The sequence below is a fragment of the Schistocerca gregaria genome, chromosome 1 (assembly GCF_023897955.1).
Source record: "Schistocerca gregaria isolate iqSchGreg1 chromosome 1, iqSchGreg1.2, whole genome shotgun sequence".
Classification (NCBI taxonomy): domain Eukaryota; kingdom Metazoa; phylum Arthropoda; class Insecta; order Orthoptera; family Acrididae; genus Schistocerca; species Schistocerca gregaria.
Genome location: NC_064920.1, coordinates 164,561,322 through 164,588,917, shown reverse-complemented (window position 1 = coordinate 164,588,917; position 27,596 = coordinate 164,561,322). Strand labels below are relative to the sequence as shown.

The 27,596-nt window shown below is 39.2% G+C and overlaps 1 protein-coding gene across 2 annotated transcripts in view; it reads left to right on the top strand.

Moving 5' to 3' along the window:
* The first annotated feature begins 1,203 nt into the window (after positions 1 to 1,203).
* The window catches only part of LOC126336011 (protein HID1), an 89,680-nt gene continuing 63,287 nt past the window's right edge, over positions 1,204 to 27,596 (top strand). The window contains exons 1-5 of one of the 2 annotated variants that reach the window (XM_049999501.1): positions 1,204 to 1,437; positions 1,680 to 1,893; positions 14,254 to 14,411; positions 17,039 to 17,092; positions 17,175 to 17,343. In XM_049999501.1, coding sequence (XP_049855458.1) covers positions 1,372 to 1,437; positions 1,680 to 1,893; positions 14,254 to 14,411; positions 17,039 to 17,092; positions 17,175 to 17,343 — 661 coding nt within the window. In that variant the 5' untranslated portion in view covers positions 1,204 to 1,371. The remainder of the gene's footprint in view (positions 1,438 to 1,679; positions 1,894 to 14,253; positions 14,412 to 17,038; positions 17,093 to 17,174; positions 17,344 to 27,596) is intronic. The other variant, XM_049999492.1, reaches the window with a different exon arrangement.

Genomic DNA, 27,596 nt, shown 5'->3' with positions numbered 1-27,596 from the left:
TGTTACAGTATTGATTTTTTCCAACATTCGTAGGCACTAGAATCTGATTAGTAACTCCAGAAACTACAGAACGATGCATTGTCTACCCTTCAGTTACAGCTCGTCGACATTCCTGGTTGAGGTGTGAAGCCTTATTGTGGAATTTCAACTGGAAGGTCTCACTCTTTTCGGCAACTCACATTTTACACATGTGCTTTTGACAGCCCCCACAACCTATGCCCCTCTGGCATTGGACCATCAACTCATCTGGTTTCAAAATATTTTATCTGGCCTAGTATGCAAAATTATTGTCATAAGTAAGCTTGGACATGTCTTCAATGTGAGTGCAGTAAGATATTCTGTCATGTGCATGAGCCAGTTGGAGATTTTCCAGATACTATAACGCTTCACACACATGCATGTCGATATAGTAGATGCCAACTCTGTTCTGCAATTGTAAAATTTAAATAATTTTTCGGTTTTCAGATATCTGACTTCGGTTGCCGAAGAACACATAATGGAAAAAATCCAAGTTGGCATGGCACATTTGCAGTGTGCTAAAAAAAAAAAAAAAAAAAGCAGAATAAAAAAATAAAGACTAAGAAGAAGCAGAAGCGCAAAATCAACTTCTGTAACAAAAAGTGAGCACGATGAAAAATAGGGCAACTTCCGATGTTAGCATACGACGATACCATTTCCCACCAACGTCAACGTCAAAACTTTTTTCCGGGAAGCCTAACTTTTATGTAGCGATCCTTCCCGTCCCTTTTCGTTGACGACCTGTGCGAATGCCGCCATTTGAAATACATTTTGGAATATTTTGATTGTGGAATGTTTTGAAGTTCCGCTTAGTCCCGTAAAGTTCTTAATTTACGTTATGTGAAGAAAAAGTAGAAGAATTTACAGATTCTGCCTAACGTCAAAAGGACTGCAGACTTTTTAAAAGCCTCTTCAGTGTTGCTAGACTGGCTCAATGGAGAAATCGTGGAAACTATCATTTCAGTAACGATGATGACCTTGGAATGTTTCATGGGTTTTAGGGAATGTACGAATTCTTAATGTAATGAAATTGCAATTTCGAACAAATGCAGGCAATAGTAAATAATTTAAAGTCAGGAAGCTATCTACAGGACTTTAGCCACGCTTCGTTCAATTAACATTAGCGTTGTGGAACCCAAGGTGGTGGAACCTTCGCTATGTACTCGCACGGCCGCCTCTATTACAGGCGGCCGTGGTACTCGTGGACTGGTTAAACAGTAATAATCCTTGGTTTAATCCTCGGTAGGTGGGGGGAGCGCACAAAGACTGTAGGGGTAAAAAAAAGGAAAGGAAGTTGACACAAGTGTACGTCAGATGTAAATACTATAAACAGTGCTAGAACACAGTACAAGTATGGGGAACACGGATACAAAACTTAATTTTCGCAAAGCTGTTGTACAACTTACCTCCAAAACACAGGTAAAGATCAAGTTACCAATAATGACATATTGAGCGTCGTCTGCAAGTTTATGTGTCAGAAACAACAGTTCGTTTGTAAATATATTTGTAGCAAGAAGATGTACACTTTGTAAAAGTAATTATCAGGAGTGTTTTCGAAACATATGTTTCCGAAGTCATTATTTCTTTTAAAAAAATGAAATTCAAATTAACATACGTGTGTCAAAACGAAAGTTTGTTTTTATATTTGATGCTTCTTGCAGCCAATTGACGCAGGAGATGACAGTTTCTGGGATCAATTTTGGTCGGAAAATGTGACAAACGTGCAGGATGTGTTTACATTAGTTCCTGCACCAGAAATTCGAGCTTTGCGCGAAGAAGCGCCGTCGAATTTGGCGACACTATGTTACAAAGCGGTTGAGAAATTGGTTAAAGCCGTGGATAACAGCTGTCGTACACAGCATGAACAACAAACTGGTAAAGTAAAAACTCCTATTATTTAACCTAACATATTAAAATTCTGATGAAAACAAAATGTGAATGAGAGCTGTAAACTGTAAATAATGTTAATGAAACTCCCAAATTAAATGCTTTCTTTGAGGTATTCTGTTCTCAACACTTTCTACAAAAAGGCAGTTTTATTACTAGTGGTACATTCATTGTAGCTTACGATTGTAGGGTAAAAAAATTGTGTGTAATGAAGAAAAATACCTTGCTTAGTCTACTAATAAAACTGCTATTTTGTGTATATATCCAACTATTATCTTCTTAATTGATGTCAACAGTCTGTTATCATAATTTTGTAAAATATATGACAAAGTTAGGTCTGTTTAATCCTCAGTTTACCACTGAATATTAATAAGTTATAGGAAGATTAGGAAGAAATTTGGAAAGGAATTCTAATCATGGTAGCAATGTTTACATATTTGGAAATGTGTAGAATCAGTTGATTTTACCTTATTATCAGAAAAGAACACATTTATCTTTTCTGTAGATAAAGAAGTGAGGCTTTGTTAACACTAATATTTCTGCCCTCTAAATGTTGTGGGTCACTTATGTAGTTTGCCCAGTTTGTTCACCCAATTCTAATTTATATTGGAAGCAGTTGATTGTGTTTCACAGAATGTAGATTGTCTACTGTTTGTCTTGCAACAGGCTAACTGTGTTAACTGAAGTGTTAGATACTGCTTCACCAACTCTCAACTAATCTGACATCTTCCGACCTAACCTTGATGTCAGGTTACATTAGAGGCTCGCCTGTTAACACAGCCTACATTCTAAAATCTAACACAGATAAAAAAAAATTTAAAAAAAAATGTGAGTGTTCTCTCTGAATGTGTACGTATGATGTAACATTGTGGCATGTAATCTGAGAAACTGACATTTAGTATCAATAAGTTTGGTGGACCCAACTGATTTGTAGCCTTTAGTTTCTCAATGCTCACATCAGATTGCTTTCTCTTGCAACGACAGACACACTCAAGAGAATCTTTCGCATTAAACCAGAGTGCTCATCAACCTGGTGGTTTGTGTTAACACCAGTGTTCCGTGCATCACAATAACAGGGTGACGGCGAGTCAGATATGGTTGATAGAAGAAGGGGGCTGGGTTGTCAGTTTGCCATTACTCATGTGAGCAGTCTGACTCTGGCTGCAACTGTTTAAGAGTCCTTAAGTGTGTATAAATTTCCACAAACTTCTGTAATGCATGCTGTTGTGTAATTATGGAACTTATCCCATTTTGCTAGCTTGAAACATTGTATTGTATAAATTAAACATGCTGCATAGAGAAACAACAAAAAGCAGTGTGACATTTAGATTACCATTCCCAGTTGTTGTCTGCAACTAACTGTAGTAAATATCACCAGCAGTAGCAGAACAATATGGCAATGGTGGACAGAACAGATGGCATCACTACACTTGATCTCTGATCAGTTATTGATATAGTAGCATGTCATGTTTACAACTAGCTGCCAATCACTGTTCTTCTGACCAGTAGATAGGCATCAACCTGTAGTAGGTGGTGCAACCTTAACTGTGAAGTAGTTTCACTAGAAAGACATATAAAGAATTATAAAAATGTGAAAGTGACAGTGAATGACATTCAGAGAAGCTAAAGCAGTATTTCAGAGCTGTCAAACAAACCCAGTGATGTAGAACAGAGTTTAACAAAACAATAGAACTAAAGGCAAAGGTTCATGCTGGAATGTTTCCTTTGGTTAGGCCATGGTTGATGCCCTGGCCTATGCTCACGTAATCCTATCTTACTTTGTTTTATATATGTATATACCATTTGTGTAATGTATCTGACCTGTTTGTACCATTGTACTGAATGGGCTATCTAAGAATAAATAAATGAAATAAATGTCTCAATTAAAAAAAAAAAAAAAAAAACATGCTTAAAGTGTTCACTGTCTGTAGCATTAGAACTGTCATAAGCCCATGCACAGAATCATAATTTACTTTGGTCACATCTTAAGAACATTAGTGGTGAAAATATTTGTGGGAATTTTTGTGTTTGAATAAATAACAGTAGACTGCAAGCATATTTAATGACCAGTATTTCTTCATAAACCTAATTTCCATTGTAGATTTTATGGTTGTGTTGTGCCAATAGTATACATTTCAATAGTGGTGCTGCCAAAAAGCAGTTGAATTTTTTTTAAAAAAATGGCACAGGTAGCATTTCTCACATTTCATATGGAATTTGTCAAGTATACGCTTTTAGACTTTCAAGAAAGTCATTAGTAGAGACTGCTATGGATGTAAGCAGGGGGTAGGAGAAGTCTTCAAAATCTGAAATTACATCAACGCCACCACACACTGTTATATCAACTTGGTATCATGTGTGAATGTAGACTCTGCTGGCATGTACTACTGATGAATAGCTTTTGGGCTTCCAGCTGGTTGGAAGTGTTAAAATAATGTGACATTTCAAAGAGGGTCACCAGATAATTACATTCTTCAAAGTGTCATGTTATTTTAACACTGCCACACAGCTGGAAACCTGAGAGTTTTCCTTCGACTTGGTATCAGTTTGAAGAGAACCAGAACATGTAATTTTACTGAGCAATAGAAAATGGGCTACAGAAGTATGTTTGATGCAAGTGTAGGATTTGACAAGTGACAAGAAAAAATGTGACAGATGCCATAAACAGCAGGAAGATGTGATATTATTGATCTTTTTCAAGGAGGCTAAGCTGCAGATCAGTCTGTCGCCACAACCAGGTTTTCTTTAATATCAGATTTGTTGTCTTCACCAACTCAAAACCAAACTGTCACCTTCAAAGTTAACCTAGACTTCGGGCAAAGCTCCTGATCAATCTGTTAAGATACAATTTTTTTTTATACCAAAATTGTTGGCCTCACCAACTAACAACAAAACTGCGAATATATGCACTGAAAGGTGACGTGACAGGTATCATTAATATTATGCCACTGGCCAAAGCTAGACGATTCATATCGAACATTCCTCTTGACCCAGCAAGTGTACCCAGAATCATTAGTCAGGAAATATCGGAACTACTCTGCTGTTCACCAGTATTTTCCTTGCAACTGAAAATACTGCATTGCTATGCCTTCTAAAAACTTCACATAGCATTGCTTCTCCCATTCATAAGTCATGGCAATAGCAAAATAATTACAAGTCTCAAAATATAATCTTTCAGTTAAGTACTTTGTAGTTACGGTACCTAATATGGGACTGCGATTAAAAAAACATTTTTCAATATTTCTGTGTTTAATTTTGTAAGAAATTGTGCTTTGTTCCTCCATTTCACCCACTTCCCCAAAAATTGATGAAAGTGCCCCCTTCCATCCTACTCTCCAGCTTGGATGTAAGTAATAACCTGGCATAGAGCGATAGATGTTCCATTTTATGCGAAGAACTAGCTCTCATCCAAGTGCATGAGAAATGAAACTATAGAATTCTTTGCTGTGTCAGTAAAAAAGAAAGTAAGTTTGCAGAATGCATAATTTAAAAAAGAGCTCTAGTGACATAGAGCATTATTAGTCATGAAGGGAATTCTCTGTAGTCAGTTCATCCCATAATCCAACAGAGACCTCATATTATCCAACTTCAAATAAATAAAAAACAGTTTACAGTATCAGACTAAAAAGCTCAGTTCTATCTACACTGCACTTAGGACTATTTCTCAGTGTTGATACAAAGTTGAGATTTTTAGCATGCTATGCATACTTTCTCTCATTACTGCCCCTCTGGCATAAGCAAAGGTCAAGCTAATCTGTACCTTCATGTAACAGAAACTTTTTGTTGAATATAAATATGTTAGGGATTAAAGGTAACAGCTCACTGAATAATAGAGCTGCTGGGTCATAAAGTGGCACATAAACAAGATGAGAACTTTCCTAGGTTTTGTGCAGCACCATTTTCCAAATTATACAGGGTGACACGTATCTCTATCTCTGTCTCTCTCTGGGAGAAATGAGGCAGGAAGTGGAGGCAGGGGGAGTTGTGTGTGACACATTAGTATTGTGAGATCAAAGTATGTGTTCCAAGGACATTTTGTATTTTTGTAAATCAGAACGCAATTGTTGGGGTGAAGTATCCAGTTAACGCTGATTGTGAAGCACATTGTACTCCAGTGGCATCACTGGCCTATCCTGTGATATCAGAGACAGTTCCACATGTGAAAGCATTACTCTCATGTATCTTCTGTAACTTCTCCACAATATTTTATTTCAGCATGACCACCAAGCATTTGTCCACCCATATAAATGGCCACCTCCAAAATGTGGCCATGAACAGAGTTGATCATACAGTGGCAGAACATGCTGCTTTATTTCAATGGCTGCTTCACAACCTGTGCAATCTGGATACTTCTCCCAAACACAAGATCTTTCTACAGTATATTTTCCATATTTGCAGTTGTATTGCCATGATAAGAATCATTCAACTGAGGAGCAACGTTTTGTGATCATTAGGGAAACAAGAATGAACAACTGATATTGTTTCTTCTTGACAAATTCCATTTTTTGGAAATTCAGTATTTCCAAACATGATATTTACCACAAATAGGCTTTCTTAATTATGTGTGCTGGCACCAAATTAAAAAAATTTAAAGCCAAGTCCTTTGATAACACACAAACTCAATAACCATCAACTAAAAAATTATTAAACTGTAATGAGTCAAATCAATGAAATAATTGCAGTAAATATTGTGAAAATAGGAGCTAAGAGAATTCAGTTATTGATATATAGATGATGCACTTCAGTTTCGTTATATTGCTGTAGGAGACTTGCTAGTTTTATATTCAGTGGAATTTCATCTGTCTTTGTGGAATGTGTTTCAGCTGCATTTACTATTCTCTTTACTACGTACTGAGAAGGTATTTGACATTGCCACTACATTTTTCGGATGTAAGCATTTATCAGAAATAGTGATCCATCTAAATTCTCTGACACTCGCAAGAAGGCAAGTACTAATGGTTAAGAGATTGATTTGCGTTCTGGAGCAGTAGAGTTAAAAATTTCCAGATAAATGTATTTTCCATGGTTTCCGTAAGTCACTTGAGATTATTTCCATGAATAGACTTTGGCCAATTTATGTTCTCCATTTGCTTCAAGTAAGCCAGTGCTGCATTTGTAATTATTTTCATGTTCTGTTGAACTTTTAATAAACCTTTCCTTTTACTTGCAGTGAAACCAAGGATGATACAAAATTTAAAAAAGTAATACAGCCTAGAGTGGAAGGCATTAATCCAGTTTGTTAGGATAATAAGATTTCGAATACAGAACAAATCTGAGAGGCCTAATGTCATAGGGGTCTATCCCACAAGCTTCTAAATCTGAGAAAGGAAAAAAAAAAGTTACAGAAACAGTTTTTGCCAGATGTTGTATTGCTATACCATTTTCAGTTCCACGTGTCATCCACAATTTCAAATAGCTAGAAAATACGAGATACTGAATCTGAAAATAAAACCAATCACTTTATTCTCTGCTACCATTAGTGTGGTATATAAGCAGGATATCACTTCAGAAGACCTTATGGGTTCTGAACTTTGTTACATGAATACCAACATTGTTGACACAAAGCTGTATGGGATAAAAGATTTTTTTATTAGCTAACTTTAAAATGTCTGTACTTGCTATTAATCCAAACCGTAATCCAAATCTTCAGTATTTTTAACCCCCTTTGTCATTTGTGTTTCAACTGCATTACGCTTTGCCTCATGATGAAGTTTTAAAGCCAGGGATATTTCTTAGTTTTCTGAAGTGTTCCACTCATTGTTTCCTTTGCGTGTTTCATACACAAGCAGTTTAAATGAAATACTGAATTCTGTATGAAAGGCTTTCGAATATATTATGTGGTGTTGGACAATAATCTCTTGTCACATTAACTTTTATATATTCAATACATCTCAGCTATGAGCTTCATTTCGTTTATATACACCTTCTTGGCAACTTTGTTTATATCATATGCACCTTCTTGGCAATATCACTGTGAGAACAATGATAGTGCTATTTTGGGAATGTGGTCCCTGATAGATTCCAGCAAAATTGCAGTAGTTTTGCTTGTCTCTATTTGCATACTTACCTGATAAAATTGGGTTGGTGCATAGTTTCCTTATTCTGAAATGCCTAAGCCATCTCCCCCCCCCCCCCGCCCTCTCTCTCTCTCCCCCCCCTCCACCCCCCCCCCCCTCCATGTTAGATGATGTTTTACACATGGTAAGTTTAATGAAATTCTGACAATGTCAGAAAAATCTTTCATTCAGACTCCTTTGTATGCAGTACCTTGTAATTTTACATTATACTTAAGAACACTACACCTTCTTGCTAAAGAATCACTTTAGTCACATTTATAATCATAAATGCACTCTTCAAGTGAAAGTAAACCAATTACAAATGAATTCTGAATGTTTTATTCGTTTGAATTATGAAAATTTTGAAAAACCTATCATTTTTGTATTTTTATCTAATGACATGAAAGATAGTTTTTAGTTTTAGACTTTACCATATGTAAATTATCCACACAGCAAATAGGAAGATGTTCTTTCATTGTTGGATTTACATAATCATCACCACTATTTCTTTCCCTTTTGATGACACTTTTTTTTCCTGGCATTCTGTTTTATTTTTGCTTATCCCTGCCATTACATTGTGCCAGAACTGCAACTCGATTGGGGTGAGGGACTGTGTCTGATGAAGTAGGCAAGGAGAGAAAAACGAGATATGAAGCATAAGAGAGGTTTAGGGAATATGGCTGACATGTGGTGGAGAGAGACTGCAAAAATGTGGGAAATTAAGGAGATGGGACCTGGATAAACTGAAAGAACCAGAGGTTGTACAGAGTTTCAGGCAGAGCATAAGGGAACAATTGACAGGAATAGGGGAAAGAAATACGGTAGAAGAAGAATGGGTAGCTTTGAGGGATGAAGTAGTGAAGGCAGCAGAGGATCAAGTAGGTAAAAAGACGAGGGCTGCTAGAAATCCTTGGGTAACAGAAGAAATATTGAATTTAATTGATGAAAGGAGAAAATATAAAAATGCAGTAAATGAAGCAGGCAAAAAGGAATACAAACGTCTCAAAAATGAGATCAACAGGAAGTGCAAAATGGCTAAACAGGGATGGCTAGAGGACAAATGTAAGGATGTAGAGGCTTATCTCACTAGGGGTAAGATAGATACTGCCTACAGGAAAATTAAAGAGACCTTTGGGGAGAAGAGAACCACGTGTATGATTATCAAGAGCTCAGATGGCAACCCAGTTCTAAGCAAAGAAGGGAAGGCAGAAAGGTGGAAGGAGTATATAGAAGGTTTATACAAGGGTGATGTACTTGAGGACAATATTATGGAAATGGAAGAGGATGTAGATGAAGACGAAATGGGAGATACGATACTGCGTGAAGAGTTTGACAGAGCACTGAAAGACCTAAGTCGAAACAAGGCCCCCGGAGTAGATAACATTCCATTAGAACTACTGACGGCCTTGGGAGAGCCAGTCATGACAAAACTCTACCAGCTGGTGAGCAAGATGTATGAGACAGGCGAAATACCCTCAGACTTCAAGAAGAATATAATAATTCCAATCCCAAAGAAAGCAGGTGCTAACAGATGTGAAAATTACCGAACTATCAGTTTAATAAGCCACGGCTGCAAAATACTAACGCGAATTCTTTACAGACGAATGGAAAAACTGGTAGATGCAGACCTCGGGGAGGATCAGTTTGGATTCCGTTGAAATGTTGGAACACATGAGGCAATACTGACCTTACGACTTATCTTAGAAGAAAGATTAAGAAAAGGCAAACCTACGTTTCTAGCATTTGTAGACTTAGAGAAAGCTTTTGACAATGTTGACTGGAATACTCTTTTTCAAATTCTAAAGGTGGCAGGGGTAAAATACAGGGAGCGAAAAGCTATTTACAATTTGTACAGAAACCAGATGGCAGTCATAAGAGTCGAGGGGCACGAAAGGGAAGCAGTGGTTGGGAAAGGAGTGAGACACGGTTGTAGCCTCTCCCCGATGTTATTCAATCTGTATATTGAGCAAGCAGTAAAGGAAACAAAAGAAAAATTTGGAGTAGGTATTAAAATTCATGGAGACGAAGTAAAAACTTTGAGGTTCGCCGATGACATTGTAATTCTGTCAGAGACGGCAAAGGACTTGGAAGAGCAGTTGAACGGAATGGACAATGTCTTGAAAGGAGGATATAAGATGAACATCAACAAAAGCAAAACGAGGATAATGGAATGTAGTCCAATTAAATCGGGTGATGCTGAGGGAATTAGATTAGGAAATGAGACACTTAAAGTAGTAAAGGAGTTTTGCTATTTAGGAAGTAAAATAACTGATGATGGTTGAAGTAGAGAGGATATAAAATGTAGACTGGCAATGGCAAGGAAAGCGTTTCTGAAGAAGAGAAATTTGTTAACATCGAATATAGATTTAAGTGTCAGGAAGTTATTTCTGAAAATATTTGTTTGGAGTGTAGCCATGTATGGAAGTGAAACATGGACGATAACTAGTTTGGACAAGAAGAGAATAGAAGCTTTCGAAATGTGGTGCTACAGAAGAATACTGAAGATAAGGTGGATAGATCACGTAACTAATGAGGAGGTATTGAATAGGATTGGGGAGAAGAGAAGTTTGTGGCACAACTTGACTAGAAGAAGGGATCGATTTGTAGGACATGTTTTGAGGCATCAAGGGATCACAAATTTAGCATTGGAGGGCAGTGTGGAGGGTAAAAATCGTAGAGGGAGACCGAGAGATGAGTACACTAAGCAGATTCAGAAGGATGCAGGTTGCAGTAGGTACTGGGAGATGAAGAAGCTTGCACAGGATAGAGTAGCATGGAGAGCTGCATCAAACCAGTCTCAGGACTGAAGACCACAACAACAACAACGTGGTGGAGAGAGGGTGCAGGTGTATCGAATAGTATCTATCTCTGGCACTCGTGAGAGACTTATAACCACAGGTAGAGGGAGTTGCGTGCTGCACATAGTGATGTGGAGACTAGGGATGATGGAGATTGTGGCCAGGATGATTATATGTTCGAATATATGTTGCAACGACAACTCTTGCATATATAATTTGTAGAAACTAGTGTAGGGCAGAAGAACCCAGATGGCACAGGTAGTGAAGTGGGCATTGAAATGAAGCGTGTTGTGCTTAGCAGTGTGTTCTGCCAGAGGGTGGTCAACTTGGCTCTTGGTCACAATTTGGCGGTGACCATTCATTTGAGTAGACAGCTAGTTGGGAATATGCATGCATAAAATGCTTTGCAGAAGTTACAACAGAGCTGGTATGTTACTTGACTCATTTTGCAGGTGGCGCTGCCTCTGGCAGAATAGGATAAACTTATGATGGGACTCAACTAGCATGTGCTTGGTAGTTGTACTGGACAACATGGCATTGGAAATATGTTTGTGGATCGATTCTAAGGCTAGTGCCTGTCTCTGAGTGTTGTAAGACTTTCAATATGTTGGACAAGGGATTTCTCCACTGCATATGAGTTACTTGATGTAGTTATAGAAAACAAATAATTGCTGTTCATAAGAGAAATTTAAGGTGAAGTTTAAAAAAAATTACTTGAAGCACAACATGCAGAACTTTGAAGAAAGCGGGGAAAAAAAGCTCTTCAAAATGTGAAAGATTAAAATATCTTAACCAAGAAAATTTTTCTAGTTATAATTTGGAAGCTCTGGAATTTAAATAGGTTGAATCATTGGTTTTGTGCTGTGGTACTTGTAGCTTAATAACAGTAATCTTCTAGGATTTTTTTATGGTACTGAATGATGACAAAAATGTTGCTTTATGTTTGTGTCTAATAAACACTACATGATTCAGAGTCACTCGAAACTTTTCTCAAGGAACTTAGATATGTAGTACAGAGATCATAATACATTTCCAAAGTAAAAAGATTGAAATACGTAAAAGCTTAACTGTTTCCCACATCATCTCCACCTTGGAATCTCTCTGGAGTGACGATAAACTGAACTGATGAAGCGATTGCCTTCCATTTATAAAGAATAAAGTGCATCTAACAACACTGTCTTTTCAATTACAAAACTTTAGCGTGTCACTATTATCACAGGAGTCAGAAATATGTTCAGTTGTGTATCAGTTCATCTCCAGTTTTAAGATGAGAAGAGGTGCAATTTGTGTGACAGATGATTCTAGGAATATGCTACAGACCTCTATATATCACTCACATAGGGATCGTGAGGATAAGATTGGGGTAATTACATTCAAACAATAATTCTTCCTGGATCGGGTACAATGGGATATACTCTCTCCCATGCACATCATGATAGTTTGTGGAGTACAGATGTATATGCAGACAGTTTTACAATGATAATTAATTGCTCTGTTGCGCACTGGTTCAGCATCCTCCTTGGGCATGGAGGATGTTGGCTATAAGTTGGTAGTGTCAGCTTTGATGAGTAGGGATACATGTTGTAATGGGGTAGTGATGGTAGAGAGAGGATGAAGTAAGTGGTTTGTGTCTTTGATGAAGGGAAGCTAGGCTGCAGGCAAAGGTTGTTCAACAAGACCTGAGAGTGTGAGCACACTAACCAGCTACAATATGGCATTCGGGATTGACAGATGCCTAGCTTTTGGGAAACATGCAGAAGATGGCTGAAGTAGGGAGTAGTCATAGTCCAGAAGGAGAAGGATTTAGGGGACGGGCTGCTCTGCACATTAACTTAAATTTCATCCCATCTCCCTGCCAGTTATATATGGGACTGCTCCCCCCAGGGCATCAGGTCTGACAGTTGTCTGAAGAGCCTCAGGTTTCAAAACTGATGCCCTGAGGAACAGACAAGTTAATGTCCTTAGCTGATGATACTGATTTCGATATTTTTCCCAATAGCTTTTGAAGAGTGCTAGACTATTTGTTTCAGCAAGACAGTGATCGATTCCTTCTGTTGATTTTGACCAACTAAGCAAGTGTCTGATCTCATTGAATGTATATCTTTTTACTGCAGATCTCAGAAAGTGAAACTTTTGGATCAGAATTTTAGCTTTTGAAGAAGATTTTGCTCAAGTAGGGATTGATCAGAACTGACATGGCAGCAACTGGTTTGGAAATGTTGCCAAGTTTACCTAAGAATTTCTCCAGTGTTCCTCTTCCATTTATGAAAATGTGTCAAATTTCACAACTGACATGATCTCTGAAGCGATGCAGCTTAATAAAATGAGTTACTACATGTGAGAGACCAAAAGATAAGACAAATCAGTTTTCAGCATTGTCTGATATGCGCAGTCCTTTGTTAAACAAAAAAAGAGGAAGAAAAATAGATCAAAAGGTGACACTTTTTGTGGAGTGAATATTTATTCCATAACTATGATAATGATTATCCTCAAAGCTCTGGAATTCAGTGGTGTTTTGTATTTCAGGACATTGAAATTCAAAATAAAATGCTCTTAAGAAAACATGTTGTAATACAAAACTAATGATATGTGGACCTTATTGTCTTGTATCATTTTCTTAACATGAATGGCATTAAATGTCTGAAAAGTGTCTGCCATATGCTTTACTACATTGTTTAACTTTTTGGAAAACTGTCTGTCTTCACCCATATGTTTTTCGTAAACGTATGTTTAGATGTTACTTTTGTCTTTGTTTACTTTTTTTCAGTAACATTTAGAAACTTGTTTTATAATGATGTTTGTTATCTCTGCCACAGTTATCATTGTGTTACTATACAGTTACTGATAGTTTTTATTTTTTGCTTCCGTATTGCCACTTATTTCAGATTTATATATTATACAGGGTGATCAGAAACAGTCTAAAAAGCTTGTGTGTTGCAGGGTAAATTGGGCTCAGAAATAATTATTAGGAAAAAAATTCGATAGATCGAAGCATTTCAAAGTTAATTAGCATTGAACTTAGCCAATCAGGTCATTGCACACACAAATTCAAGTGGCCCACAAGATGCAATTAGTATCAGTTGTCTTCATAGCATACATGATAGCACACGAAACTGCTCAGCCTTTGGTTTGGGTTCGGTTCTTACCACCTCCCGTGTCCAATTTTTTTGTATCACTCTGTTATTTAGTTTTTGGAAACCAAATGAAGAACATGTTTGGCAACATTCTCTCTGGCATGCCATCTGAAATTGCATGTACAATGGCCCGACTGGCTAACTTCAATGCTAATTAACTCAGAAACAACACAACGTGTTGCTATTTTTGCTTAACAGTTATTCCTCAGCACAACATATCCCGCAAAACCATTACAAGCTTTTTAGACTGTTTGTGAGCATCCTGCATGAATATGATGTATATCCCTTTCAGTTCATAAATGTTATCTTAAAATGTTATGAAAATAATCACACAAATGTTATATTAAATTTTGATTGCAGTTCTCAATTGTGTCCGTCTCCTGACACGTGTACTGCCATATATATTTGAAGACCCTGACTGGCGAGGATTCTTTTGGTCTAGTTTGCCTGGGCAGGCTCAAGGGGAAGAGGAAGACCAGGCTATGCCACTGGCGCAGTCCTTAATAAGTGCGATCTGTGTAAGTAAATTTAGCATCTCTTGGTGTAGAGAATAATGTCTTATCATGACAAATATTGATATATATTTTCAGCATCCCAGCTTCTTCCTGCCTAGGTCAAATACTTGTATTCAGCACCAATTGTAGGCACCCACTCAAGTCACCCTACTCTAATTCCATCACCGGCATATCCTATCCTGTCAGAAGCAGGGCCACCTGTAAAATCAATCACATCATGTACCAAGAATCTTTATATGGGCATGACAACAAGCAAATAAAAAGTAAGTCAATTGCTGCTGTCAAACTGTGGCCTTGTACAGTGTTGGCCAGACAGTCCCCTCCCCCTCTATACCAGTATCTCCGAACTACATAGATGGAAGTTTTTCTTTCAATTCATCCTTCTACTACCAGTTCTCCTGTTCTCAGTCTCTACTAGCTTGTATTCTACACTCACCCCCATCCCTGTTCTCATGCCTCCTTCGTTCTCTGTTCTGTCTCCCCCCTCCTTATTTCAACCCATTCCTTTACTTCACTGTGTCTGTATGCAGTTTCCCTTGACTGTGCCATGTTCTTAACTTTGACCTTGCTGTCTCTCCCTTCTAACTCCCAACCAACTTTGCTGCTCCTTGCTCCTCTCGCCCATTCCACCAGAAATAACCACTCACTTTTGCCAGGCTGCAATGCCAATACAATGTAGCTGTGCATTTGTGTGCCTTATTTGTTAGCTCTGCAGAAGGTAGTTGTCTGAAGCCTAACAACGATTTGAGCCTTTTTTATGTGCCTGTCAACTGATCAGTGCCTGTACTATATGCTTCAGAAAGGAAAAGAAACAATAAATACTAAATGTAGTTGTTTACACTACTGTCTTGCACTCAGATCTGTTCTGTTGATGGGTCATATAATAATTATTTATAGATATGCTCCAGTTGGATTAATTGATTAACAGGGGCTAAAAACTATGTGAAACATAGAAGATGTGAGATTGTCACTGCTCTTAATAGTTACGCTATGCTAAAATTGGAAATAATAGATTGAAATAGATGTGGGGCTTTTGTCACTTTTTCATGTGTGCATCAATTAACAAGAATGAGCAAAAGTAAAGTAAGGAGTTGATTTGTTTGTTCCTCTTCAGTCCAGTTAGCCTGAAGCATAACAGTTCAATTTTAGTCTAATGAGATTCCTTTGGGTAAACAGTACATACATCTGTCAACTGACAGTTTTTATAACTTTTAATAATAATTCTGCATGCTTTGTATTGGTGTATTGAATCCATGAAAAATGTAGTATTTTTTCCTTCAAGTGATTCTTTACCTTTTTATATCATCCTTGATGAATTTAAATGGTTTTGCCACAGGTATAAAGTTTTGACTTTACATATTGTGCCAAAATTAGGCCATACGTGCTCTGAAAGAGCTGTGTTGTCTGACATTGATATTATCCTTTCATTATATACATTGAGTACAGTGAATGCATTTAGAGAACAGTGTTATTCATAGTCACGATACAAATGATAATGTGAAATCCAAGTGACACTTATAACTTATTTTTCCTGCAAATCATTTAAAATATGCCAGTTTTCTTTTGTCCTTATATCACGAATAAAGCAAGTACAACAGCAGTTTATGACCGTGCACTTGTACGGTACTGAGTGACGACAAAAGTGTTGCTTTATGTATGTGTCTAATAAACAATATATATTCAAAGTCAGTCATCCTGGAACTTTTTTCAAGAAACTTAGATATAAAGAACAGAGATTATAATATGTTTCCAAAGTAGAAAGATTGAATTATGCAAAAAAAACTTAACTGTTTCCCCCATCATATCATACCTCCAGAGGTATGACAAGCTGAACTGATAAAGTGATTTGCCTTCCATATATAATGAGTAAAATGAATCTAACAACACGTCCTAGGAGTCAGAGATATATTCAGTGATGTATCAGTTTATCTCCAATTTTGAAGCGCGATAAGATGCCATTTGTCTGACAGATGTAAGGACTGTTTTACTATGATAATTAAATGCCAGGTTGCACCGTGGTTTGGAGTCCACTTTAAATTATAGGTACCCTCCCCCCTCCCCAACTCTTTCCTGGGTAAGTCAGTTTAAAGGTCAGAGGAATGAAATGGCAATCTGTCCCTAATGTGATCATTTGTAGTAAAGCACTGTAGTGTTAAAATCAAACTTCAAGTAATTCCTTCTGTTGATGTCTGGGATTCCCACAGTGAAAATATTTTATGGAGTAGCTCGTATTCATTCTTAATGGATGTGAATAGGCTGAAGGTCAATATTTACTCTTCCAGTGTTTTAACAGATAGTGTGCATTATTAGAGACAAGTGAGGAAATGCCAAAGTTAAGATCATGTGAAATCTCTCTCTATCTTTAACTTGTCTGTCGTATAGAATTATTGTGACATCAACTGGTCACAGATGTCTTGAAAATACCATGATTCAGAGCAGTTAGGATCTCAATTTAGAGGCTGTCTGTTTTCAACTTGATACAGAGAATATGCATCTAAAATATAGAGCTTAAATTCACTACCACTTAGATATTCTGTAACATGACTTGCACACCTTTCAGTTTTCACACAGTTACGCTAATATTGCTTTTTTATTCTTTCTTCATGTGCCTATATCAATTATTGTTTCAGGATCTGCTGTTTTGCCCTGATTTTACTGTGGCCTCCAATAGAAAGTCGGGTCCGGTATGTAGTTGCAAGTAGTTTGTCATATTATACAGGTAGTATGAGGAGTTGATTTCCTGTCTTAACATTTTGATCATTGCAGGACAAAGCTGAGGACTTACAGGCAATTGATAGTTGTGAATATATATGGGAATCAGGTGTAGGTTTTGCTCAGTCACCTCCACATCATCCTCATTTAGAAGCGAACAGGACTGAACTACTGAAACTGCTTTTAACTTGCTTCAGTGAAACTATGTACCAGCCACCAGTTGGTAAGTATTGCGTATAAATGATAGCTCTGTACTGTGCATAATGTTTGCAATTGTTTGTGTTGTAGTTAAAGGAAAAATTGTTGAGTGTTTACTATAAACAACATGCTATTCCATGGTATTCAGAAATATGTTTCATTTTTACATAAGTGCTCTGTAATTTGTTTTGTTGTAGAATAGTTGGTATTTCATGAATACATAACTCTTAAATTAAACATGAACAAATTCTAGTTTTAAAAGAAATTGAATAACTCAGCTGTGCCTATGGAAAAACTGTTTTTGGTGAAACTAATTGTAATGGAAACCTTCGATATGAATGTGGGTACTAATGGTGATTATAAAGAGAATATTGATAAACATGAAGGACCTGATAACTGGGCTGTATGAATGTGGAATGTCTCTATGGTATTTTGTTCGTATGAACATATTATTAGTGGTGGGTACAAATGTGTGGCATTGCCACAAGAACAACAAATGAACAAAAGGCAGTGTATACAGAATAATGCGAAAGGAGCAAGCCTGACAGCAGTTGCACTAAGTAAACCAGTTGGTTAACTTGTGTTGCCATGCAAGAGTGCTAAAGCATAATGGGACAAATTACATGTGTGATCTGAATACACAAGCATAGAACATTTAGATATGTTAATCGAACCAGAAAATTTTGGCACACACGTTTCCAAGCTGCAAAAGGTATTTATACATCTAAATGATGAATTAATTAAACATGGTGAGAAAAATATTAAATGAATATTAAATTGTCAAATCTGATCCAAACAAGGAAATGAATATGATAATTTTGAAGGTATCTGGGACATAAGACGATGCTTCCAATTCATGAAAAAGGAAACAAAATAATAGCTAAGACTTTGGGCCCTGAGCCATAGCACATGAAGCTCTACCACAAGGCCTAACTGTTTTTAGCGTATTTTAATGTACAACAACTCTTAAATTGTTTTTGTTATTGTAATTACATTACCCTTATTGAAAATCCTGAACTTCTTAGTTTGAAGCTATGTATAATACTTTGTTCTTTTAATTAATATTTGCTTTCAATTATAGCATTATTTTTGAAAAGAGGAAAAATTGGTCAAGGATATACGCACTTAATGCTCAGAAGGAAAACTATATTATTTTAAACAAGGATTTCAATAATTATTTATACTGCTTGTTTTAATACATTCACCTCCTTTGGCTTTATTTTAAGATGCAATTTTGATCTTTGTATGATAAATTTTGAAACACAGTAGTTTGTACAATGCCACTTTGCATTCACTACACTCATAGCTTGTGTCTTTGTGCCACACTTTCCCAGTCAGCTTTTTGCCTCTCAGAGAACACACTACACATTGTTTTTGCTTCTGTTTCTTGCCTATTTCTGTCTCAGTCTTTTCCAGAAAATGGTTGTCAGTTGATAGTCTGGAGAGTGCACAGATAATTGTCATAAACTGTGATGTTGTGAGGCATGTTCCAGTTACCTTGTTGTACAATATACTTGAATTTGTTATCACCATTAGTATTGTGTGGAATGACAACTTTCTCCACCACTTCACAGTTTGATGCTCAAAAGCCCCATATGATAGTCGTTGGTCTGATAAGTCAACACCCAACTTGTTTTTATTATAGTCCACCACACAGGCTGATTTTGACTTCTCTCTGCCTCTCTTATCAATATACATCACAATCTGAGCAGTATGCCTTGTACTTATCATGTGCACATTTCCTTTGTTCTTCCAACAGAATGCCAAGATATTTCCTTTATGCCTAAAACTCAGTTCACCTCCTGAACTTTCGGCTCTTTTATTGCAGAAGGTAATCCCTGTCTAGATTTTCTTGTAGTTCCCACAAGAGCAGTTTTTGCAGCTTCCAGTTCTGAAGCAAGGACTGGACTGGTGTAGAATCTGTCTGTAAACAAAGTGTAACATTTACCTGACAAATTCCCAAGCAATGTATCTACGAGTGTCACTGTGTCAGACCTCTCACCTGCATAAACGGAAAAATTCCAGGCATAAGCTGTCTCTCTCTCTCTCTCTCTCTCTCTCTCTCTCTCTCTCTGACAACATGTACAGTTTTATGCCATATTTGGCTTCTGTGGCATTTACTGCTTGAAATACACATGGCCACGAAATTTGCACATCCCTTCTGCAATTGTAATGTTTTGAGAGGGTGTATATGCTCGCTTGAAATTAGCAGATAGCATAGCCAGGTGGAGTCTCACCTTGTGCAGTGGGTCATAGTCAGCTTCTCCTTTTTCCTTAGCAACTGAATTGTCACTGATGTGAAAGTTTCTCCAAATAGAAAGAAACCTGTCATGGCTCAGGATGTTTGGACAGAAATTACATGACACAACAGGATTCTTGGACCAGTGCTCTTGTATACGGGCTCTCACACTTACACACATATAGACTACAATTGCCAGGACCTTTTATATTTCTATGAGAGTAACTCCTTTCAACTTTGATAGCGAGCAGGTAGGGGAAAGGGAAATCGTGCTCCTTAATTTCTTTATGCTTTGTTTTGCATACAGATTAGTTTGCTGCTTTATATGATTCACCATACTGTCTGCAAGTAAACACGAAAAGAAGTCTGGTCTAAACTGGTACGGTTGCACTTTCCAGTGTCCAGAATCACAATGATGCGAATTTCTCGGTCTCGCCCTCACCCTCACACCTCATGTGTGGTATGAGCAGGAACAATGGCAATACATGCTTCTGAAGAGCTTTAAATCTATTATAAAAGTAGTATTTGCAAATAAAATCAATTACTACAGTAGTTACATATTGAAAGCTCTTTCAGTTGAAATCTGAATTAAAATATTGCGTATCTTGTTATCTGCATTCATTACTTGAAGACTCAGAATTTTCTTCTTGAATATAGTCGAGGTCATCATCAGAATCAAGAAAATCATCATCCTCCGAAATATCATCATCACTTTCTTCAAACTCGCACGATAACTCAAAAGAGATTTCATCATCCGTCAAACCACGCTTCACCTTGATGATGCAACTGAGCGCACACATGGCAGAATATTTCCACTCGCAAAGCCTTACAGAAAAAAAGGAGTGGTTCTCCCTTGTCTGGCATGCCCGCACCATCTAGCATCAAATACTTCAACTCTAGCCTCTGCCGTGCCTCCCAGACCGTTGGGGTCCTATGAACACGTAAAGGAAGGAAGGGGAAGATCGAGCACAAGCGCCCCTACATTTATGGGCGTCAGATTTTTGGGATGATCAGGCATGCTTGTATTTTTATGGGTGTTGACTCCTAAGTGTTAAGTGAAAATGTCAAAAGACTAAACAAAAGTAAAAATTTCCTCTTAATAAGTATGAAAAACTTGTCAGCACTAACATGAGTTAGAAGATTAAGTGAAGGTGAGAGAAGCAACACTATTTAATGTACGTTGCATCAGGCCTAGATAACAGTACAATAATTTTACTTCTTGAGGAGGTCGAGAGAGTGCTGTAGCTCACATAAGATCTTGCCATGTCCATATGAATCACAATATTTATGTTTAAACTGTTGCAGACTGCAGGACTTGTTTATTGCTTCGATATGTGTTGGATGACAGTCACATATCGGAGCACATTCACATCTAATGATACTAGCGCATTGCTGCTAGATCTGAGCTATGATAAAGCTGCTATAATAGTCACCTATCACAGAGTGAGTCAAACATTGCTGTGCTCTGATGTAGGTAGAAACTTCACTGATGCATATAAATGATATTCTGACAGTGGTGATATTAAGCTTAACATTCCAAATAAAGAATACTTTGTTTTGTACTTTAAATCTCTTCTTCCTTAAGCAATTTCATTAAGAAAGCAAGGCACTGGCGCTGATTTCACTTATTTTGTTATGATTATCATTCCCATCCATGTAGATGGTTGCCAACATAATATTTTCACACTTTGAAGGGAAAGTTGGTGACTGAAATTTCATGAGAAGATCCTGCTGCAATGAGAAATGCCTTCATTTTAATGATTACCAACCCAATTCACATATCACATCAGTGGCACTCTCCTTCCTATTTTGTGCCCTTTGTTGAACTTTTTAGATGCCCTCCATCGATTCTATATGTTGTGAATACCACACCACACAGCAGTACTCCAGAAAAGGACCTACAAGCTTAGTGTAGGTGTCTCTTTAGTACATGAAATATGTGACTAAAAGGTAAAAATATTTAATTATAGTCCAACTTATTTATGTGAATATGAATATGAACAGTATGCAGGACTCAAAAATGCAATTTACGCTGCGCCTCACTGATTGGTGGAGAATTTATTATAATATCCAATGGTACTCATTCTCAACTTGTCCATCAGAAATGACTGATGACAATCCTCAAACCCTGTCTGTACTGGGAAAATGAGCGCACCACATCACAAGGTGAGGATCTGGAAAATTTATAGTAGGGCTTGTTACTCACTTTCACATTGACATCCTCTTCTTTGTGGACATATCATATATGTGTGTGTGTGTGTGTGTGTGTGTGTGTGTGTGTGTGTGTGTGTGTGTGTGTGTGTTTGTGTATGTGTGTGTGCGTGTGTGTGTGTGTGTGCGCGCGCGCGCATATACCTATCCTTTTTTCCCCCTAAGGTAAGTCTTTCCGCTCCCGGCATTGGAATGACTCCTTACCCTCTCCCTTAAAACCCATATCCTTTCATCTTTCCTTTTCCTTCCCTCTTTCCTGACGAAGCAACCACCTGTTGCGAAAGCTTGTAATTTTGTGTGTGTGTGTTTGTGTGTTATTTTATTGTGCCTGTCTACCGGCGCTTTCCCATTTGGTAAGTCTTGGAATCTTTGTTTTTAATATATTTTTCCCATGTGGAAGTTTCTTATATATACAACTTCACTTAACATTTCCTGAAGGATTTCAATTGAAGCTGCATCATCTTTGTCCAGTACTGAGGCAGAACTGTCAAAATTTTTTCATAGTATTCGATTGCAGCAAGCAATCTGTATGCACAACAAAGCATAAAGAAATTAAGGAGCACAAATTACCTTTCCCGTACCTGCTCGCTATCAAAGTGGAAAGGAGTTACTCTCATAGAAATATAAAAGTTTCTGGCAATTGTAGTCCATATGTGTGTAAGTGTGAGACCCCGTATACGAGAGCACTGGTCCAAGAATCCTGTGGTACATTTGGATTTTTGGTCCTGAATTCTGTAGCAACTAGAACTTGACAAGACCAGGAATGAGTCGAGAACCAGCAGAAACTGGCTGAAGGCATCAACTGTGAGTTGCCGAGAGTAAACAGGGAGACAGAACAATCAGAATCGCTAAAATGTGCAGCACCAATAAAGCACATCTTCTGCTGTTTCAGCTAACGTTGCAAGGTGGGTGTATCTCTGCAGCAGTGTTTCTAGTGGTGACACCAGCACCTGCAGATGTAGCAGCGCTGTTTAGCAGATGTCATTGAGCTCCGTCTGGACAAATCTTCTGTCCGTAGGGCTTTCAAGCTCACTGGGCCAGGATATTGGGCCCCTCCCCCCTGAAATGGACATGAATGGATGGAAGAATCCTGGACAATGCTTTCGAAGGTGAACTGGCAGCCTGATTGGTGTCCCGGCACTGGAGCTCACTGACTGGAAGAGGCAATGTGGAGGGGGGGTTGGGGGGCGAGGAGTAGCAGTGTGGATGACAGTAGCCGAGATGGGCGAGGTTGCGATGACCACCACCTCCATGCCCTCATCCACAGGAAGCACCAGAGGTGCCCTGGAGAGCGAGTTGTAACCTTGTGGGTGCAGGATCGGCAAAGGTTGGCATTCCATGTCCAATTGAGTAACCGACAGTGGTGCAGCCGAAAGGTGTGGATGGAATTGCTTGGTATGATTGTGCTCTGAACCTCTTGAGTGTCAGCTGTCATTATGGGTGGTATTAATGGGAAGCACCCCCTCCTCCCTGTTCTCAACATACTTCCTGTCATTTAATGACTGTTGTTAAACATCAATTAGAATGGACAGGGACTGCGATTGCTGTGTTCGGATGAGGGCTGACTTGGCATCCCTTCGCTCACAGCTGCAATCGGCGCTGACTTCGGTCGCGCAGCTTGAGGCTGTTGCCAATGGGCACCACTGTGGGGAGCCGGACTCGGGTATCACGGGGATGTCAACCTCATCCCGTCTGTCCCCAGATCGGTCTGCCGCTGTGGTTGCCCCGGTTGCTGCCCGCAGTGGGGCTGAGCCCTCGCCTGTGGTTGATTGGGAGGTCGTTCCAAGGCGTGGCAGGCAGCGAAAGGCGTCCCCGGAGGCTGATCAGAAAGCCTCCCCGGTGTGTCTGACAAACCGGTTTCAGGCACTGTCTCTGGCTGAGCCAGATGCAGCTGCCTGCCCTGTTTCAGAGGATCATTCTCAGCCTTCAAGGTCCGGGCAATCGCAGAGGGTGGGCTTATTGGTGGTTGGGAGCTCCAATGTTAGGCGCGTAATGGGGCCCCTTAGGGATATGGCGGCTAAGGAGGGGAAGAAATCCAGTGTGCACTCCGTGTGCATTCCGGGAGGAGTCATTCCTGATGTGGAAAGGGTCCTTCCGGATGCCATGAAGAGCACAGGGTGCAGCCAGCTGCAGGTGGTGGCACATGTCGGCACTAATGACGTGTGTCGCTTTGGATCTGAGGAAATTCTCTCTGGATTCCAGCGGCTATCTGATTTGGTGAAGGCTGCCGGTCTTGCTTACGAGATGAAGGCAGAGCTCACCATCTGCAGCATCGTTGACAGAACCGACTGCGGACCTTTGGTGCAGAGCCGGGTGGAGGGTCTGAATCAGAGGCTCAGACGGTTTTGCGACCGTATTGGCTGCAGATTCCTTGACTTGCGCCATAGGGTGGTGGGGTTTCGGGTTCCGCTGAATAGGTCAGGAGTTCACTACACTCAGCTGGCGGCTACACGGGTAGCGGAGGCTGTGTGGCGTGGACTGGGCGGTTTTTTAGGTTAGAAGGCCTCGGGAAAGTGCGGGATGGGCTGCAATGTCAAAGGGTGCTTGGCAATTACAGGACGTGCTTGGATCAAGGAACAGTCGGAATTATAGTTGTAAACTGTTGTAGTTGCGCTGGAAAAGTCCCTGAGCTTCAAGCGCTAATAGAAAGCACAGAAGCTGATATCGTTATAGGTACAGAAAGCTGGCTAAAGCCTGAAATAAGTTCTGCAGAAATTTTTACGAAGTCTCAGACGGTGTTCAGGAAAGATAGATTAGGCAGAATTGGTGGAGGAGTGTTGGTGTCTGTCAGTAGTGGTTTATCTTGTAGTGAAGTCGAAGTAGATACTCCGAGCGAATTGGTGTGGGTGGAGGTTATACTTAACAGCCGAATTAAGTTAATAATTGGCTCCTTCTACCGACCCCCAGACTCCGATGATACAGTTGCGGAACAGTTCAGAGAAAGTTTGAGTCTCGTAACAAATAAATACCCCACTCATACGGTTATAGTTAGTGGGGACTTCAACCTACCTTCGGTATGTTGGCAAAAATACTTGTTCAAAACCGGTGGTAGGCAGAAAACGTCTTCCGAGATTGTCCTAAATGCATTCTCCGAAAATTATTTAGAGCAGTTAGTCCACGAACCCACGCGAATTGTAAATGGTTGCAAAAACACACTTGACCTCTTGGCCACAAACAATCCAGAGCTGATAGAGAGCATCATGACTGATACAGGGATTAGTGATCACAAGGTCATTGTAGCTAGGCTCAATACCATTTCTTCCAAATCCATCAGAAACAAACGCAAAATAATTTTATTTAAAAAAGCGGATAAAGTGCCACTAGAGGCCTTCCTAAAAGACAATTTCCATTCCTTCCGAACTGACTATGCGAATGTAGACGAGATGTGGCTCAAATTCAAAGATATAGTAGCAACAGCAATTGAGATATTCATACCTCATAAATTGGTAAGAGATGGAACGGATCCCCCGTGGTACACAAAAAAGGTCCGAACGCTGTTGCAGAGGCAACGGAAAAGGCATGCGAAGTTCAGAAGAACGCGAAATCCTGAAGATGGGCTAAAATTTACAGACGCTCGAAATTTGGCACGTACTTCGATGCGAGATGCCTTTAATAGGTTCCACAACGAAACATTGTCTCGAAATTTGGTAGAAAATCCGAAGAAATTCTGGTTGTATGTAAAGTACACAAGCGGCAAGACGCAGTCAATACCTTCGCTGCACAGTGCCGATGGTACTGTTATCGACGACTGTGCCGCTAAAGCGGAGTTATTGAACGCAGTTTTCCGAAATTCCTTCACCAGGGAAGACGAATGGAATATTCCAGAATTTGAAACACGAACATCTGCTAGCATGAGTTTCTTAGAAGTAGATACCTTAGGGGTTGCGAAGCAACTCAAATCGCTTGATACGGGCAAGTCTTCAGGTCCAGATTGTATACCGATTAGGTTCCTTTCAGATTACGCTGATACTATAGCTCCCTACTTAGCACTCATATACAACCGCTCGCTCACCGATAGATCTGTACCTACAGATTGGAAAATTGCGCAGGTCGCACCAGTGTTCAAGAAGGGTAGTAGGAGTAATCCATTTAACTACAGACCTATATCATTGACGTCGGTTTGCAGTAGGGTTTTGGAGCATATACTGTATTCAAACATTATGAATCACCTCGAAGGGAACGATTTATTGAGACGTAATCAGCATGGCTTCAGAAAACATCGCTCTTGTGCAACGCAGCTAGCTCTTTATTCGCACGAAGTAATGGCCGCTATCGACAGGGGATCTCAAGTTGATTCCGTATTTCTAGATTTCCGGAAAGCTTTTGACACCGTTCCTCACAAGCGACTTCTAATCAAGCTGCGGAGCTATGGGGTATCGTCTCAGTTGTGCGACTGGATTCGTGATTTCCTGTCAGGAAGGTCGCAGTTCGTAGTAATAGACGGCAAATCATCGAGTAAAACTGAAGTGATATCAGGTGTTCCCCAGGGAAGCGTCCTGGGACCTCTGCTGTTCCTGATCTATATAAATGACCTGGGTGACAATCTGAGCAGTTCTCTTAGGTTGTTCGCAGATGATGCTGTAATTTACCGTCTAGTAAGGTCATCCGAAGACCAGTATCAGCTGCAAAGCGATTTAGAAAAGATTGCTGTATGGTGTGTCAGGTGGCAGTTGACGCTAAACAACGAAAAGTGTGAGATGATCCACATGAGTTCCAAAAGAAATCCGTTGGAATTCGATTACTCGATAAATAGTACAATTCTCAAGGCTGTCAATTCAACTAAGTACCTGGGTGTTAAAATTACGAACAACTTCAGTTGGAAGGACCACATAGATAATATTGTCGGGAAGGCGAGCCAAAGGTTGCGTTTCATTGGCAGGACACTTAGAAGATGCAACAAGTCCACTAAAGAGACAGCTTACACTACACTCGTTCGTCCTCTGTTAGAATATTGCTGCGCGGTGTGGGATCCTTACCAGGTGGGATTGACGGAGGACATCGAGAGGGTGCAAAGAAGGGCAGCTCGTTTTGTATTATCGCGTTATAGGGGAGAGAGTGTGGCAGATATGATACACGAGTTGGGATGGAAGTCATTACAGCATAGACGTTTTTCGTCGCGGCGAGAGCTTTTTACGAAATTTCAGTCACCAACTTTCTCTTCCGAATGCGAAAATATTTTGTTGAGCCCAACCTACATAGGAAGGAATGATCATCAAAATAAAATAAGAGAAATCAGAGCTCGAACAGAAAGGTTTAGGTGTTCGTTTTTCCCGCTCGCTGTTCGGGAGTGGAATAGTAGAGAGATAGTATGATTGTGGTTCGATGAACCCTCTGCCAAGCACTTAAATGTGAATTGCAGAGTAGTCATGTAGATGTAGATGTAGATATATTAAAGCATCTCTGAGTGGACTATATAAAACTGCAATAAGATTGCAGTATACATCATATTTATACAATTATATAAAAAAAAAACAGTACTGGTTCAAGAAGTGGATAGTAAGTAACTCAACTGCAACGTATACTGATGAGCCAAAACATTATGACCACCTGCTTTTAATAGCTTGTTTGTCCATCTTTGGAACAAAATATCAGTTATCCAATAGTTTGTTGGTAGGCTTGTGGAGGCATGTGGCATCAGATGTCTATGTACATAATTTTGTAAATAACAGGCCGCTGATTTTCGTATGCATTGACGGCATCTGATAGCGACTCAAATGGGTTCCATAGGATTTACATCAGGTGAATTTGGTTTTCGAGACATCAATGGGAGTTCACTATATTTCTCTTCAAACCACTCTAGCACAGTTCTGGCTCCAAGAATGTCTCCC